Source organism: Dendrobates tinctorius, unplaced genomic scaffold, assembly GCF_039654945.1.
Source record: "Dendrobates tinctorius isolate UK_male_01 unplaced genomic scaffold, ASM3965494v1 ptg000134l, whole genome shotgun sequence".
In the NCBI taxonomy this organism is placed as follows: Eukaryota; Metazoa; Chordata; class Amphibia; order Anura; family Dendrobatidae; genus Dendrobates; species Dendrobates tinctorius.
In genome coordinates this window covers 10,973,862-10,993,296 of record NW_027361802.1, presented here as the reverse complement: position 1 = coordinate 10,993,296, position 19,435 = coordinate 10,973,862, and the positions used below count along the sequence as shown (strand labels likewise).

General features: G+C 43.1%; 1 protein-coding gene across 4 annotated transcripts in view; it reads right to left on the bottom strand.

Moving 5' to 3' along the window:
* Positions 1 to 19,435, bottom strand: part of SMC5 (structural maintenance of chromosomes 5) — a 344,009-nt gene that overhangs the window by 51,725 nt on the left and 272,849 nt on the right. For 3 of the 4 annotated variants that reach the window (XM_073543725.1, XM_073543726.1, XM_073543723.1), the window contains one exon: positions 2,713 to 2,775. The exons of the other annotated variant lie outside the window; for it this stretch is intronic. In XM_073543725.1, the coding sequence (XP_073399826.1) occupies positions 2,713 to 2,775 (63 nt within the window). The remainder of the gene's footprint in view (positions 1 to 2,712; positions 2,776 to 19,435) is intronic. 4 annotated transcript variants of the gene reach the window in all.

Sequence of the window (19,435 nt, the reverse complement as noted above, 5' to 3'; positions counted from 1 at the left end):
AGTCTGTGTCAGAGGGTGGTCTGTGTTGGCACGGTAATAAATTGTGTTATTTCCAGCTTTACAGAAGGACGATAACACCATAGAAATGATAAGAATAATAGGCCACAGTTACCACAACTGTCTACAAAGAAAACTGTTGCTGATAGCAACCAATCACAGCTCATTTTTCATCTTTTAAACAGCTCTGGGACAGCGTGGCGAGTTTTGAGTGGCGAGTTTTGAGTGGCGACTTTTATGTGGCGAGGTTGGTATATGTGTTGAAGCACGTGGTAGTGTGTGGCGCATTTTGTGTGTGTGTTCATATCCCCGTGTGTTGTGAGTATCCCATGTCAGGGCCCCACCTTAGCAACTGTACGGTATATACTGTTTGGCGCCTTCGCTCTCATTCTTTAAGTCCCCCTTGTTCACATCTGGCAGCTGTCAATTTGCCTCCAACACTTTTCCTTTCACTTTTTCCCCATTATGTAGATAGGGGCAAAATTGTTTGGTGAATTGGAACGCGCGGGGTTAAAATTTCACCTCACAACATAGCCTATGACGCTCTCGGGGTCCAGACGTGTGACTGTGCCAAATTTTGTGGCTGTAGCTGCGACGGTGCGGATGCCAATCCCGGACATACACACACCCACATTGAGCTTTATATATTAGATGCTTGTGATGCTTTCAAGCCTAATGTAATTCTAAGCCTTATTAATACTTTCCTATATAGCGATATAAATTTGTACAACGTTCGCCTTTCACTTATTTTGAAAATCCCAATGGTGGACTTCTGGAAGACAAGGCAAGCAAATACTTTATATAAATATTTAAAAAGAAATAAAATATTTATCAAACCGTAAAAAACAAAACAAAAAAAAAACAAAACAAGTACATGGATTGCTAAAATGTATGCTTCACTTAGAAGGCGGAAGCAGCTTGTTGTGTCAACCACACTTTCTATTTAAGTCACGTAAAATCAGTTACATACGCACACGAGATCAGGTTCAACAGAGAAGCAAAATAATTTAAAGAATCTCCCCACTGCTCCCCCAAACAGGTCCATTTGCAATGTACAGACGGTACATCATAATGGTATTAACCCCTTAACGACCACCGATACATCTTTTAAAGGCGGCAGTTAAGGGTACTTATTCCTCAGCGCCGCTTTTTAAGGAGAAAGGTTATAGCGCCCCCCTAGCGTGATCACCATTATTTATGGAACACAAAAAAAAAGTTTTCCCATTTATTTTGCTCTTCTCTGATATGATCTAGCACATCAGAAGAGAGAGTAATGGGGTCCCCCGAGCACCCCCCCCCCCCCCCCGTTACCTCCAACTGTGTCCCCCGGCCGCTTCTTCCGGGAAATAAATTAGTGGCGCATGCGAGGACTCTATTGGTCCATTTTGATCACTGTGATAGACGCTAACACAGTGATCAAAATTAAAAAAAAAAATAGTAAATCAAACCCCCCCCCTTTATCACCCCCTAATTTAGGTAAAAATAATAAAATAAAATTGTACCTGTATTTATTTCCATTTTTCCATTAGGGTTAGGGTTGGGCTAGGTAGAGGGAATAGACTAGTTAAAAAGCGGCGCTGAGGCATAAGTACCCTCTTAACTGTCGCTGTTAGAAGGCGTATCGGCGGTCATTAAGGGGTTAAACCATAATTCTTAGGCAACCAGAGATTTATTGGAAACATTGCTGGCAATGCAGTGATACTTTTAAAGATGTCTCCGCAAATGTTTTTTACGCAATCTCTCCTATGTTTGTATGTAATATAGTGTAAGTGAATGAAAAATACTAACTGATCGCTGTCTTCCTCTGATTCCAGCACAATTCCAGTCCTCTTTTAGCTCACGTGACCGCTCTTCAGCTTTGTGGGCTAAAACAGAGTTTACTGTATGGGGCAGTGCTGCATTCCTAGTGCAAGTGTATGGGACTCTGACTGACCGCCAGTGCACAAACCCGTGTGAGCTTTCCGATCCCAGGAAACATGGTCCAGAAGAGAACAAGAGTGGCACTGGAAACTGATGAAGTTGGCATTCTGTAAGTATCACTTATGCTGCATTACATTCCTAATTAGGAAAAACAAAGACTAGCAGATACTAGTCTACATGCTATCATACTCTAGAGGTATGATAGAAATAAAGTTGCAAGGGATCAAAAGTCTATATGCACACAGGTACATTGAGCTGTAAAAGTATATGAATACAGATAAAGTACATACATCTTGGATGTAAATGCCAAAGGACTAATTGATGAACTCATGAAGGCATCTCCGAAATGCACGTCGGAGTTGGCATACCGCAAGGGAGCCCTTGCTGCTAAGTATGTATAGACTGCCCAGGATATGCACATAATTACGGTACTAATTATTTTGGATGCGTGCCGACTACTGTGAAAGTCGTATATATTCGTATATACATATCCGTGAAATATATCTATCTATCTCTATCACACGGTGCGTTGCAAAAAATACCAAACCTGAGCATAAAGCAAACGACAAATACTTTGTTTTTTGCAGACAAAACGATGGTGGACTTCCATATGCAACAGTGTCAATCCAAAAGTTAACCCACCGAATTGTGTAACTGGCCACCGCTATTTTTCCCTTCATGGGATAATTTTGATATTTTGTCCTCAATTGTATGGAAGATTATAAATAAGGCTACTTTTAAATGGCTTTTTAGCATTGCAATAGATAAAACATGTATAGCTGTCTTCACAAATACCTTACGGTCATCATTATTTGAAAGGATATACAGCAAATTAGCCAAAGTTTCCAATCTGAAAGCCTGCAGAAGACAGGAAACAACAATGCCCAGGACATGTTAGAGGAAACGATTCTAAGAGGAGACAAAAAGAAACACACATGTAGTAAAAGAATATACACGATTTTACATAGAAATCCACAGACTAGTACATAGACATCTACAGTCATGGCCAAAAAGTTTAGAGAATGACACAAATATTAATTTTTTACAAAGTCTACTGCTTCATTTTTTCTAATGGCAATTTGCATATACTCCAGAATGTTATAAAGAGTGATCAACTTAACAGCAATTACTTGCAACGTCAATATTTGCCTAGAAAATTAACTTTATCCCCCAAAACACATTTAAACATCATTGCAGCCCTGCCTTAAAAGGACCAGCTAACGTCGTTTCAGTGATTGCTCCATTAACACAGGTGTGGGTGTTGATGAGGACAGGGTTGGAGATCAATCTGTCATGATTAAGTAAGAATGACACCAGTGGACACTTTAAAAGGAGGCTGGTGCTTGGCATCATTGTTTCTCTTCTGTTAACCATGGTAATCTCTAAAGAAACAAGTGCAGTCATCATTGCACTGCACAAAAATGGCCTAACAGGGAAGAGTATCGCAGCTAGAAAGATTGCACCTCAGTCAACAATCTATCGCATCATCAAGAACTTCAAGGAGAGAGGTTCCCTTGTTGCCAAAAAGGCTCCAGGGCGCCCAAGAAAGACCAGCAAGCGCCAGGACCATCTCTTAAAAGTGTTTCAGCTGTGGGATCGGGCTACCAGCAGTGCAGAGCTTGCTCAGGAATGGCAGCAGGCAGGTGTGAGTGCATCTGCACGCACTGTGAGGCGGAGACTCTTGGAGCAAGGCCTGGTCTCAAGGAGGGCAGCAAAGAAGCCACTTCTCTCCAGAAAAAACATCATGGACAGACTGATATTCTGCAAGAGGTACAGGGAGTGGACTGCTGAGGACTGGGGTAAAGTCATTTTCTCTGATGAATCCCCTTTTCGATTGTTTGGGACATCTGGCAAACGGCTTATTCGGAGAAGACCAGGTGAGCACTACCACCAGTCTTGTCTCATGCCAACTGTCAAGCATCCTGAAACCATTCATGTGTGGGGTGGCTTCTCAGCCAAGGGAATGGGCTCTATCTCAGTCTTGCCTAAAAACACAGCCATGAATAAAGAATGGTACCAGAATGTCCTCCAAGAGCAACTTCTCCCAACCGTCCAAGAGCAGTTTGGCGATCAACAATGCCTTTTTCAACATGATGGAGCACCTTGCCATAAAGCAAAGGTGATAACTAAATGGCTCAGGGAACAAAACATAGAGGTTTTGGGACCATGGCCTGGAAACTCCCCAGATCTTAATCCCATTGAGTACTTGTGGTCAATAATCAAGAGACGGGTGGACAAACAAAAACCTTCAAATTCAGACAAAATAAAAGCATTGATTTTGCAAGAATGGACTGCTATCAGTCAGGATTTGATCCAGAAGTTGATTGAGAGCATACCAGGGAGAATTGCTGCGGTCCTGAAGAAGAAGGGTCAACACTGCAAATATTGACTTGCTGCATTAACTCATTCTGTCAATATAACCTTTTGTTACTCATAATATGATTGCAATTATATTTCTGTATGTGATAAAAACATCTGACAAACACACATAAAAACCAGTGGGCAGCAGATCATGTGAAAATATAATATTTGAGTCATTCTCTAAACTTTTGGCCATGACTGTACAGTTAAGACAGTCTGAAGACAAGAAGGTACAGAGTTCTAGCCTAAAGTAGGACAGAAAAGCATCCCGCATAGATAATAACCAACAAAAGGAAAACTCATAAGAGAGGAATCTTTCACTCCAATATATATCTTATTTTCTCAACTACAAACTAAACTTTTTATCAAGTATCAAATCTTGCTTAAAAAACCCCCCAAAAAATAAATCAATAAATGAGTGTGTCATAGTCTGGAGGAAGCTTCCTATGATCTTGTAGAACACAGACAACATCCTTCCTAAACACAGAGAAGGATGCAGTGGCACTGCTCTCTGCTTGACATTGATCTATCTGATCGGAGTAGGGCAGGAAGCCAGCTACCAGGACCTGCACATCACTAAAGCTACATGTCCGGAATAAGAGAAGCATCTTTCTGGTCATGTGATCAGTCACAGTCTGGAAGGAATCTCAAAACATGGTAATGTGTACACTGCATTTAAAATCAGTGTCCAGGTTGCACTAGAAGGGTTTGAGTACACGAAGGTAGCACAGCTGGAGGTGCCTATACTGAAGAGCTGATTGTGCAAGCAACAGTGATGTGCATATGTATGCACTGCTGAGAGTGTACATAATGTTAGAGCTGTAGAAGTACAGGCGGATAATACATGCTGCAGAGAAGCACTGACAATAGATGTATTAACCACCTATTCTATCTTGGTGCATTAACCCGTTCATCCCCCCAGCCTGTTTTCACCTTCCCAACCAGGCCACATTTTGACCAGTATCATTTAAGCTGATATTATTTGCGTTCATTTGTAAAAATATCTGAATTTTGTTAAAAATTTCACAATTTTCAAAATTTTAATTTTTATGCTCTTGAACCAGAGAGCATTATATCCCACAAAATAGTTAATAAATAACATTTACCACATATCTACTTTACATAAGTAATATTTTTTTAAACAATTTTTTGGATAGGAAGTAAGAAGGGTTAAAAGTTGATCAGCAATTTTTCAATTTTCCAACAAAATGTACAAAATCAATTTTTGTAGGGTCCACATCACATTTGAAGCCACTGAGGGGTCTATATGACAGCAAATACCCAATAATGACAAAATTTTAAACACTGCACCCCTCAAAGTGCTGAAAACCAAATACACCCTACATGTAATTGGGAACTACTTCTCAGGCACAGTACAAAGCTCAAAAGGGAAGGAGCGCCATATTATATTGCAGATTTTACTGCTATGGTTTGTAGGTGCCATTACCCATTGGGAAAGCCCGAGGTGTCAGTACAGTAGGACCCCCCATAAGTGACCCCATTTTACAAACTACACCTCTCAATGAATTCATCTATGGATGCAGTGATCATACTGACACCATGGTTGTGTCACAGGATTTTATATCATTGGGCAGTGAAAAAAAAATACATTTTTACCACAAAAAAAAATTGTTTTAGCCCCAGGTTTTACAGCGCTATTTGCCTCTTGGAAGGCAGATTTTCCTAGAATAGTTTGCAGACTCCATATACAGAGCCTCTAAGTGCTAGAAACAGGACTGTGGAGTCAAAGTCAGTGTCCATTTTGGTGGTGACGGAATTGAAATAAAATGGACTGACTCAGACTCCTAACATAATAAATTAGGCTAATTAGTTCAGTGCAGGATGTGCTGTAAAAGTTTTCATAGTTTGGGAAAGTTATAAAATGTCCTATAAATGCTTGTTCTATTCCTGATCTAAGGATCTAGTTTTTTTAGTTGAGATGAATCTGTGCTGCAGTTTATGTACATGCTTCGTAGTGAAGTAGTGCTGTGGAGACAGAGTTGGAGTCAGAAGTCAGGGAAATTGAGGACTGAGTCAGAGTCGGTGGTTTGTCTTATCAACTCCACAGCCCTGGCTAGAAAAGCAGAAAAACCTCAAGTGACTCCATTTTGGAAATTATACCCTTGCCAAACATGTGGACACTAAATTTGGTTTAAGAACACTGTGGGGCTCAGAAGGGATGGGGGAATTTGGATTTGGGAGCACAGAACTCAATGCATTTCTTTTGGGTGGCGAGGAGCCATAGTGCTTTTCCCGAGCCTTTGTACTACCAGTAGCATGAAAACCCGATAGATTTCCATTGACAGATGACAAACCTGAGTGTCGAATTGCTTTTTTGTGGATTGAGTTGAAACTTTTATTTTGAACATGTTACATAACATTTTAGATCACATTTATCCTGTGCTCTACGCTGATCACTTAAATCAGGGTTTCTATCAAAATCTCCGAATGACGCAATTCAGATGAAACCCCCGAGGGATCCAATCACTATAATGAAGAAGCAGAGTTAGGCAGGGGTCACACTGGCGAGGAATACGGACGAGTGAGAGGCATTAAAAGCACGCATTACACACGGACAAATTATTCTCTATGGGTTTGCTCCCAACAGCCGTATATTTCTCGGGCGTATTCTACGGTCCGTGCCAATCGCAGCATGCTGCGATTGTCAGCGTACCACGCCCGTAATACGCCAATGCAAGTCTATGGGTGCGCAAAAAATACAGATTACACACGGACCACACATGTGACTTGCGAGAAATACGCACCCGGTGTCTTTTAGAAAAGCCGGCAATTCAGTGCGCTATACAGTAAACTCACACTGACAGGTTTAATAAAGAAAGAAAGAATAGATATATACTCATAGAATACACACACATATATATATATATATATATATATATATATATATATATATATATATATATATATACACACACACATGTCATTGTGACAAACATATATATATATATCAAATCATTCCCCAACGCGACATGAAATGACACATGGTTTACATTCAGTAAAGCATTTCATTTCATGTTTTTCTTATATGTCCCTGACTAATAATTAGATGAGGGTTTGTGTGCAAAATTTGGGAGTTGTAGTTGTTATTTTAATAGGTTAATTCGTTGTTAAAGAATGCATGGGCTTCCCATTGCCCTATAGTGGTGGCGAGTGGGTTAATCTAGCAAAGGGTTAATGTCACCATTCGATTGTAAGGTGACATTAACCCTTTGTTAGATTAACCCATTCGCCACCGCTACAGGGCAATGGGAAGCCCACGCATTTTTTATCAACGAATTAACCCCTTAAAATAACAACTACAACTCCCAAATTTTGCAAACAAAACCTCATCTAATTATTAGACAGAGACATATAAAAAAACATGAAATGAAATGCTTTACTGAATGTAAACCATGTGTCATTTCATGTCGGGTTGGGGAATGATTTGATAGAAGCCGGCAATTTAATTAGCAGCTATTCTGCTATGAAGAACTTTGTGAAATATAAATATATATATGTTTGTCACAATGACATGTATGTACGTATATATATATATATATATATATACACACACACACACAGTATATATATATATATATATATATATATATATATTCTATGTGTCTATCTATTTCGTTTCTGTTAGAAACCCTGTCATAGGGCTCCATTTTATGTCCATTTTGCAAGGCGGCGAGAAAATCTCGCCATACGGATTACATACGGATGCTGACATGCGCAAAATACGCGACCACACCTTGATTACGGATGACATACGTAGCACTATTTAGGGGTCATTCATCCGTATTACGCCTGTAAACTACGGACCGTATTTTGCGTCGGTTAGTGTGACCCCGGCCTTACTCTGTACTCCATCTGGCCATTGTTCAGAAGTACACAAAACTGTGGTCGACCGCACTTTTAAGCATGCCTCATTATAGAGAATCTTCCGCCAGGGGTTCTGTATGAAATCACGCATTTCAGAGATTTACATGGAAACCTTGGTGTGAGCATTCCGCACAGGATAAATGTAAACTGAGCCTTACTGCACTCTTTGGGAGGCAGAATGAAAAATCAACAGTATGTGAAGAATTGGTTTCGTCTATTTTTTCAACAGTTCCTTGTGCGATATACCGTATATATGCGTGCATAAGCCAAGTAAAATGCCCCCCTCGGCTTATACACGACTCATTGTTCTAGAAAGATGGAGGGGGAGCGGTGGAGCCACGGGTCACAGAGGCAGGAGCCGGCGGCTGTGGCTAAAGCTTGTGTCCGCTGCTAAAGAGAAATAAATATTCACTGTGCTGGCATTGAATATTCATTTCTCTTATAGCTCGCACAATTACAACCGCAGCCGCCGGCCTCCAGCACACATCCTACTTACCTTCACTGCGGGACCTTGCTGCATCTCGTTCCGTGCCAGCAGCTCTTCCGGCCGAGCGATCACATGTCCCCAGATTATTAAGGTAATGAATATGCACCTCTCTCCACTCCTGTAGGCGTGGAGTAATATTCATTACCTTAATGAGCCGGGACACATGATCGCTTGGCCCGTAAGAGCTGCTGGCACAGAACGAGATGCCGCAAGGTGGCGCAGGGAAGGTAAGTAGGACGTGTTTTTTTTTTTTTTTTTACAGGAGCAATGCAAACAAGGACAGTTATGGGGAGCCATGCATACAAGGTCGGGGATAAGGAGCCATGCATACAAGGATAGGGGATAAGGAGCAATGCACAGAAGGATGGGGATAAGGAGTCATGCATACAAGGATAGGGATGGGGGGCCATGCATACAAGGATAGGGATGGGGAGCCATCCTTACCAGGATCGGGATGAGAGGAAAAGGCATACCCGGCTTATACTCGAGTCAATCAGTTTTCCCAGTTTTTCGTGGAAAAATTAGGTGAATCGGCTAATACTCGAGTATATACGGTAAGCGATTAGACGACTTTATTCTTCGAGTCAGTGCGATTACAGCAATACCAGAATTATATTATTTTTTTTCTGTTTGGCTGCCTGTCACACACAAAGACACTTTTTTTTGCAAAGACTAGTTTCTGCATTGCCATATTTTGAGAGCTATAATTTTTTATATTTCTGCAGAAAGTCTTATGAGCTCTATTTTTTTGCAGGATGAGTGGATGTTTTTACTGGTACCATTTTCAGGCACATGACGATTTTAGATCGATTTCTATTCTAATTTTTGGGAGGCAATATTAACAAAACTAGCAATTCAGGAATTTTTTTTATGCTGTTTCGCATGTGGTAAAATTGATAAGGGACCTTTATTTTTCAAGTCAGTATGATAATACCTCATTTATGTAATTTTCTTTATGTTTTGGTGCCTTTACACAAAAAACTTTCATCTGCTTGTTTTTTGTGGGACAAAATGACGTTTTCAGCCATATAATTTTTATTTACGTCTTTTTATCACGGTGTATTGCAATTTTTTTCCCAGCGGTATGATGAAAAACCATAGTTTGCCATGTTTTTTTTTTTTTTTTACTGACTGATCACAGCGCCCTGAGTGCAGCAAACATTGGCATGGGTCCTTCGCACCTCTTCCCGTGCGGCTCTGCTGTCAGTGACATCTGTTGGCACGGAACAGTCAGTGTGTTTACACGTTGTGACAGTTTAAAATCATGACGGGCATAGCACTTCATGATGCGGGAATCGATACCCGCTCATAACATGCTATGTCCGTCATTGGTTGCTAAGGGGTAAAGCAAGGGGTGCCACTAACAAAAAAAATACCATGAAGATCAAGGAGATCTCCAAACAAGTCAGGGACAAAGTCATTGAGAAGTACATGTCAGGGTTGGGTTATAAAAAAAATATCCCAATCTCTGATGATCCCCCGGAGCACCAAAATTCATTATCATCAATTGGAAAGAACAGGATAGCACAACAAACCTGCCAAAAAAGGGCTGACCACCAAAACTTTTGCCCGGGCTAGGAGGGCATTAATCAGAGAGGCAGCTCAGAGAGACCAAAGGTAACTCTGAATGAGCTGCAGAATTCCCAAGTGAAAACTGGAGTATCTGTCCACAATACCACAATAAGATGTACAATCCATAGAGTTGGCCTTTATGGAAGAGTAAGCAGAAAAAAAGCACAAAACTTTGTAAGGCTCGTTTTACACACAATGCTCACTTTGAGTTTGCCAAAAGACATGTGGGAAACTCCCCAAATATATGGAGGAAGGTGCTGTGGTGAGATGAGACCAAAAGAAAGCCATCTAACCTGAAGGAGCTAGAGCAGTTTTGCCTTGATGAATGGACAAAAAATCCCAGTGGCAAAAAGTGGAAAGACTTGGAGAATTGCCGCAAAAGGAGGCTCTACAAAGTACTGACTTAGGGGGTGAATAGTTATGCACATTGAAGTTTTTCGTTATTTTGTCTCATTTGTTGTTTGTTTCATAAAAAAAGAAAACCAAATGTTCACAGTTGTAGGCTTGCTTTTTACATGAACTGATGTAAAACCTCAAAAAATTTGGGAAATTACAGGTTGTGAGGTAGCAAAACACGAAAAATGCCAAGGGGGTGAAAATTTTCCATCCACCGTATGTGGTGGAAAACTACAGTTTGGGTGTACAGCAGGGCTCGGAAGGGAAAGAGAACCCATTTGACTTATGGAGGTGAAAAGTCAGCTTGAATGGATAGTGGACACAAGGTCGTGCTGTGGAAACCCCCGACAAGTGACCCTACTTTGGAATCTGCACCCCTCAAGGAATTTATTTAGACGTGTAGTGAGCACGTTGACCCCCCCTTCCCCCTACAGGTGCGCACAGAATCTTATAACGTTGAGCCGTTAAAATTAAACATTTTTTTCAATTTTTAATTTGCACAAGGGTAACAGGGGAAAATGAACCATACAATTTGTTGTGCAATTTCTCCTGAGTATGCCGATATGTAGTGGAATAGCTTAGTTACTCACCGATAATGGTGTTTCTCGGAACCCATGACAGCACCACGGAGAGAGGGGATCCGCCCATCAGGGACAGGAACCTACAGATAAAAAGGGCGGCACCTCTCCTCCGCCCCCAGTTGGCTACAGAGCATCAGAGGGTCTCCAGGTTAGTTAACAACAAAAGTATATACATAACATTGTAAAGTTACATATTATCAAGAAGCACCGTGTCTAAACGAAAACCACTCTACAAACAGTAACACGTGCTCACCGCACACGTGAAGGGGGGGAATAAGCGGGTGGTGTCATGGGTTCCGAGAAACACCGTTATCAGTGAGTAACTAAGCTATTCTCTCTCACCCATGACAGCACCACGGAGAGAATTTCAGAGACTGGTAGCTTAGGGAGGGACCACAGCCTGAAGGACCCTTCTCCCGAAGGTCAGGTCAGACGTAGAGTCTAGATCTAAATGATAGTATCTGAAAAAGGTAGAAGTTGATGACCAGGTGGCCGCCTTACAGATCTGTTCTATCAATACCTCCGATCTTCCAGCCCATGAGGTCACCATCGCTCTTGTGGAATGGGCTCTCAACCCTTCCGGGATGGTATTTCCACTGGATGAATATGCCCGGGCAATCGCATCCCTTATTCACCTTGCCAGGGTACTCTTAGATCCTTTGAGTCCCTTCCGAGGTCCCTAGAAACACACAAAGAGAGCCTTCCTTCCTACGTTCTTTGGTGGCCTCTAAGTACTGAACGAGGCACTTCTTCACATATAGGGTGAAATCTTTGCTCTCCCCTATTACTAGGATTTGGGCAGAAGGAATGAAGGACTGGCTCCTGGGACCTATGAAAATGTGATGCTACTTTAGATAGATATGCCGGGTCAGGCTTTAAGATGACTCTGTCGTCTAGTATTTTAGTAAACGGTGGCGCCGCTGATATAGCTTGAATATCGCTCACCCTGCGAGCCGATGATAGCGCCACCCGAAGCACGGTTTTTAATGATAAGATTTTTAGGGGTGCTGACTGGATAGGTTCAAACAGGGGAACTGTTAGTGCAGATAGTGTGAGATTCAGGTCCCACAATGGTAATTTCAGGCTGACTATTGGCCTGGACCTGGTTGCGGCCCCAATAAACCGAGTTACCCCAGGGCTGCCTGCCATATCCTGGTTATAAAGGGCACCTAAGGCTGCTATCTGTACTTTCAGTGTTTTAACCGCCAGTCTCTGCTCTAAGCCCCTCTGCAGAAATTCAAGAATTCTGTCAATCTGGACCCCGTCCTGGACCCTTGTCCCGGAGGTGGCAGAAATTTCCTCAAAGTTCTCCCATAGGCTCTTGTCGAGACCGGTTCCCTACTATTTTGTAGTGTAGAAACTAGGCTTTCCGAGAACCCCCTTTTCCTCAGCAGTGCCCTTTCAAATTCCATGCTGTCAAATGGAGGTTTACTGCCCGAGGGTGTAACCTTGGTCCCTGAGACAGTAGGTCCGGGAGATCTGGTAAGATCCAGGGGTCAGTTATTGAGAGCATTCTCAGCCAGGAGAACCAAGTTCTTTTTGGCCAGAAGGGGGCTACTAGTATCATTCTCGACCCATCCTCTCTGACTTTCCTTATGACCGCCGGAATGAGAATGATCAGGGGAAAGGCATACGTTAGGCTCTGTGTCCACAGGAGCATCAAGGCGTCAGGGGACCGAGGACTCCCCCTGAGGTCTAGGGGACAAAATGCTTCCACTTTTTTTTTTTTTTTTGTAGTTGGCAAACAGATCTATGTCTGGGATTCCCCACATTTCCACAATCTGCCGAAAATGGACCGTTTTAAGGCTCATTCTCCCTGGCGCAATTAAATGCGACTCAGAAAGTTTGCTGTCTGGTTCTCTGTTCCCCGTATGTGCAGTGCAGGGAGAGAGTAGGTTTGTCTCGGCTAGGGTGAGGATTTTGGAGGACGTGTTCAAAGGGCTCGGGACCTGGATCCCCCCCTAGTGATTTATATAGGCCACTGTCACTTGATTGTCCGAAAATATGTGGACATGATGACCTTCGAGCACGGGTAGGAAGTGTTAAGGCATAGCCTACTGCCAAGAGTTCCTTTTGGTTCGAGGAGGCTTCTAATTTCTGGCCTCCCCATTCCCCCTGAGCTATCCTGCAGTTGATGTGTGCTCCCCATCCCGTGGTACTGGCATCCGCGGTAATTATATGTGATTTTTATTACCCACGGAATGCCTTTGAATAGGTTGTCTTTGTTTCCCCACCAGGCTAGGGAATGAATAGTTTTGGAATCTAGGGTAATGCGACCCTCTAAGTGACCTCCTAATGCTAACTGGTTGGCTAATACATCCCATTGGAGATCTCTAGTATGTAGCTGTGCCCATTGGACCGCCGGCAGGCAGGTGGAGAGAGAGCCTAGTAGTGACATTGCTTTTGTTAGTGTCATGGAAGGGTTCTGAATTGCCTTGCTACCATTTGAGCAATTCTCTCTTTTTTGCGGTCCGGGAGGCAACACTCTTGGGTGTTTGATTCCAGTGTTAGTCCTAGGAACTCCTGAACTTTGCTGGGATCCAACATTGATTTTTTTCAGGTTTAGAAGCCAGCCGAGGTTCTGTAGAGTGTTCATCACTTTATCCCTCCGTTCCTTGCATTTTGAGCCGCGTCGCTTGCTATTGCTAAGTCATCCAAATATGGAATTATTAATATGTCCTGCTGCCTTAGGTGGGCCATCATTTCTGCTCCTAGTTTCGTGAATACTCATGGGCTATAGATATTCAGAATGGCAGGGCCCTGTATTGAAACTCTTATCTCGCCATTTATAGAGACCGCCAGTCTGAGAAATTTTTGGGAGTCTTTGTGGATGGGGACGTGATAGTATGTGCCGCTGAGATCTAATACTGTCATATGGCAGTGTGGGAACAGGATTTTGGTGGTTGACTCGATTGTCTCCATTTAGAATTTTTGACATAATCGTTTAGTCTTTTTAGATTTATAATTTGTATGGAAGGTGCCTTCCGGTTTGGTCACCAGAAAAAGAGGGGAATAGGAACCCCAGCCCCTCTCCTTCAGGGGAACCTCCTGGAGGACTCCTTTCCTTAGTAAACTTAGGACCTCATTTCCGAGAGCTTTTTGTTCTCGTATAGAAGATCTTAGTGGAGTCACCACGTATTTTTGAGGTGGGAGAGAGAGTCTATCCTTAGGCCCGAGCCGATCATGCTTACCAACCAAGGGCTGATTTCCCTCCAAGCTGGGAGAAAAAGGCTTAGACTCCCCCCCACCTTGGGGAACTGTCACTAAGAGGGTTTCTTGTCTCGGGACGAGTTACCGAAGAGAAACCCCCTATCTCTCCTTCTGTCATCCTATTTCTGCTCTGCAAGAACTTTCTGTTACGAAAGGACCTCTTAAACACTGTAGGACCCAGATTTGGGAATCCCTTCTTTTATACCCTGCCCTTTGGAGGATGTCATCTAGCGTCCCCCCGAATAGGAAGTTACCCTCACAGGGGATCGACCTAACTTCATTTTAGTCTGTAAATCCCCTGGCCAACATTTGAGCCACGATGTTCTTTGGGTTGCGTTTGACCTGGCTGCTGCTTTAGATGATAATCTCACCGAGTCAGCTGATGAGTCCACCAAGAGGGTCACCACTCCCTATTTACTGGAATAGATTCCCGAATCTTCTCCCTGGGTGTACCTTCCCTTATCTGCCTCTTTAGTTGATCCACCCATACCATAAGGACTCTGGAGGTACATATTGCCACTATAGCTGGCTTCAGATTTCCCCCAGCTGATTCACAAGCGCCCTTGAGGAAGGTGTCGGCCATTTTCTCTAAGGGGTCCTTCAGAGTACCCATGTCCTCAAAGGGGAGTGCAAAACTTTTTTGAGGCCTTGGCGACAGCTACGTCTAGTTTCGGGGCTTTGTCCCAAGATGTGGACGCCTCTTCGTCAAAGGGATATTTCCTCTTAAGGGAAGGGATCGTGGAGTTTTTCCTCTCTGGTTTTTCCCATTGTTTTTTTTTTCATCAGGCCCTGTACGTTCTCGTTTAGCGGGAACACTGTTTCTTTTGGCCCATTCCCCTGGACATTATGTCCTGGACTGACCAATCAAGGCGGGGGTTTGCCACCCCCATGGTAGATCTCATTGCCTTAACTAGCGTGTCTCCCTCCTCTGGGGGAAAACAATGACGGCCTCCCGTTTCCTCGTCTGAGGATGATGAGTCGGCGACTGAGGTATGTGAGGTAACCTTCCCTGACATCGAGACTTCTGACTGGGAACCCGCTCCAGCGTCCCTCCTTTTAACTTTTTCCCCTTGTTTCAGGGATAAAAGGGCACTCTGAACCTCTGATCTGATTACAGCTCTTAGGTCCGAGGCGAAATCCGGGGTTTCCTCACAAAGAACTTCCTGTATGCAGGATTCGCAGGGCTCTGCTATAAGTGCGGCATTCCCTGTTCTTTGTTTCCCCCTTCTTTATTCCCTGATAAGTTAAAAGAAGTCTATTACAATGGTGAACAGTCTCGAAGGTCACTCACCAGATATGCGCGGTTGCAGGTACCGATTCGGGAGGTGGATTCAGGTCCCGTATGGGCTTATCCAAGGATGGTGACTTGCTCCTTGCAGCCGACCTGCTGCGTTGCGTGGAGTGGCCACTGGATCAGCCACCATGCCTGTCCTGCTCTTTTTGCCAGTGATGATGGTGTTGCTGCTGCCTGGGCTGCTTAGGCTGCTGCCCCTCTTGGTGGTCGCTGTCTTCCATTCTCACAGGACGCCTCCAGCCAGAAGCGATTCCAGCACTTTCATTTTCGAATTTTGCGGCGTGTGACGTCACCTCCTCTCCCAGACTGCACGACTGTCTGCCCCGGGGAGAGCGCAGTGCTCCGACCGCGGGGACCGGGAAGTCATTTGTCCATCTCCGGGGCAGCGCCATATTGGCACACCTCTGTACCATGGCGCTGCCCGTGCATGTCCCGGGTCCCCACCAGCCCCAGCCTCCTTCCCGGAGCGGAGGCTCAGTCCTCTCCCCCCCGCTTACCCTGTCGAGCCCATCGGCTGCAGCGGTGGCGGCTTCAGGAACCGACCCCGCCGTGACAGGGGCCTCCCCGCTGTCAGCCCCCGGACGGGACGGCGCTGGATCTCCTATTAGGTAAGCTGCTGCGGTTCTGTAGGTCACCCGTCAGGAACAGGAACCCAACTGGGGGGGGAGGAGAGGTGCCGCCCTTTTTATCTGTAGGTTCCTGTCCCTGATGGGCAGATCACCTCTCTCCATGGTGCTTTCATGGGTGAGAGAGAAAACTACTTGTTTGAGCGCAGGGCAAGATTCAGAAAGGAAGGAGCACCATTTGACTTTTAGAGAACAAAATTGGCTGGAATAAAGAACGGACACCATGTAGCGTTTGCACAGCCCCTGATATGCCTACACAGTAGGAACACTCACAAGTGACCCAATTTTGAAAACTACACGTCTTGAGGAATTCATTTAGGGATGTAGTGAGCATTTTTAACCCCTTATCCCGAAGAGATTTTTTCGGTTTTGCGTTTTCGTCTCTCTTCCCAGTGCTATAACTTTTTTATTTTTCAGTCAATATAGCCGTGTGAAGGCTTGACTTTGCAGGATGAGTTGTACTTTTAAACAACACCATTGATTTTACCATGTCGCGTACTAGAAAACAAGATAAAAAATTCCAAGTGCGGTGAAATTGCAAAAAAAGTGCAATCCCACACTTTTTTTTGTTTGGCTTTTTTACTAGGTTCACGAAATGCTTAAACTGACATGTCACTATGATTCTTCAGGTCATTATGAGTTCATAGACACTAAACATACCTAGGTTCTTTTTTATCTAAGTGGTGAAAAGAAATTCCAAACGTTGCTAAAAAAAAATTGCGCCAATTTATGATACCGTCTCCATTTTTCATGATCTCGGGTTGACTGATGGTTCATTTTTTACGTGCCAAGCTGACGTGTTTATTGATACCATTTTGGTGCAGACATGATCTTTTGATCGCTAGTAATTGCATTTTAATGCAATGCCGCGGCGACAAAAAAACCCGTAATTCTGGCGTTTTGACTTTGTTTTTCTTACTACGCTGTTTAGCAATCAGGTTAATCCTTTTTTTTATTGGTAGATCAGGCGATTCTGAATGCGGCGATACCAAATATGTGCATGATTTTATTTTTATTGTTTTATTTTGAATGGGGCAAAAGAGGGGTGATTTGAACTTTTATATATTTTTAAATATTTTTAAAAACATTTTCTTTTTACTTTTGGCATGCTTCAATAGTCTCCATGGGACTAGAAGCTGCCACAACCCGATCGGCTCTGCTACAGAGAGGCGATGATCAGATCGCCTCGATATAGCAGATTTACTCACTTGCTGGGTGGCGCTCACAGCAAGCCGGCACTGACAACCATAGAGGTCTCCAGGAGACCTCAGGTTGTCAATGCAACACAGTGATGTGCGTATTTCCGGCATGATTGCTGGAACCGCATGTTAAATGCCGCTGTCAGCGTTTGACAGTGGCATTCAACTGGTTAATAGCCGCAGGTGGATCGCGATTCCACCCGCGGCTATTGTTGGCACATCAGCTGTTCAAAACAGCCGACATGTCCCGGGAAAGGTGTGGCCTCACCGACGGAGCACACATCAAAGGGAGGGAGTCCGACATCGGCGTAAATATAAGGTGTCAGGAGTAATGGGTGTGTGTAAGAACATTAGATTCATCACTAGATCACCAAGCTCATCAGCTTGTGCCATCTACATTTATTATACTCATTTATACAGTGTTCTCATATGCTTAAGACTAAGACTCACAGATATAGATAGTTCAGATCTTCTAATTATCTGGCATGTAACTGCTTGATAATGTTTAATTCCAGAACAAAACCAAACCATTGAGCAGAAAGGCACCATTATTACCACTGTGCTACAAATTATATTAATGGTTATTCTGATCCTACATAGAACATTCATTTACAGTTATGTGTGGTTCAGGGATTTTACAGGACTTACTTTTTAGGGGAAAATCTGCTAATACAGCACACTCCAGGCAACATCAGAAATGAGGCTGAACTCAAAGCTTCTGATACACACCAGAAATCTACAGTGTACACATGGCATAGGAGGTTCAGGAGTCAGAAATAAGGTCAAAAACACTCCAAATGTGCGGATTTACTTATTTAATTAGTAAGCACGCCTACCAAGCATTACAGTTTTTGCCAAACAATCGGAAAACCTTATAACACCGTTATTTACTTTGAAGGAATGTTTTGTTCATTGTTTCTGGGCATATAAACTTAAAGTAACCGCTATTTTAAATTTTATTTTATAAATTAATAGAACACATGAAAATAAGTAACTATGTAATAGACTTTATTTTATCAGAACAATTGGCTTCTTTCTCCTCCTGAGCTCATTAGTCATTTTCAAAATTCTCAATTCACAGGTAGAATCAGTGAGAATAGACTCACATTACTGAGATAGGAGATGGCAGTTACTACTACTAAGATTATATGCAGGCAGGAGGAGGGAGGAAGAAGGAGAGGCTCTACCTCCAGTTCCTCCCTTCCCTCTACAACAAATGTTAACAGTAGTAACTGCCATCTCCTATCTCAAGGGGAAGGCAAGTGTAGGGAGAGACATGCTTTATCGACAGGCTGTAAAAATATAAGAGGTCCTCAGTTACACACCTCTTCTACTACAGGAGTTGTCCATAAAAACAAGTTATCACCTATCTGCCGAACATTCCTTCTGATTGTTCAATGATCCAGTTCACTGGACCTAAAGGGGTTGTCCACTACTCGGGCAACCACTTCTCAATTGCAATATTTCCCCTTATAAATTAACAGGGTAAATTCACCTTACAGTGCCTTGCGAAAGCAATCACCCCCTAGGCATTTTTTTGCATTTTTCTACCTCACAGCATGGAATGTCACTGTTTTATTTTAGAGGGTTTGCAGTAGTTCATGTAAATAACATGCCTACAACTGTGAGCATACAATTTTATATTTATTGTGAAGCAAACAACTATTATGACAAAATAATTGAAAACTTCAGTGTGCATAACTGTTCACCCCCCTAAAGTCAGTACTTTGTAGAGCCTCCTTTGGCTTCAATTACAGCTGCAAGTCGCTTTGGATAAGTCTCTATGAGCTTTCCACATCTTGCAACTGGGATTTTTGCCCATTCTTCAAGGCAAAACAGTTTCAGCTCCTTGAAATTAGATGGTTTTCTTCTGGTGAACAGTGATCTTCAAGTCTGACCACAAATTT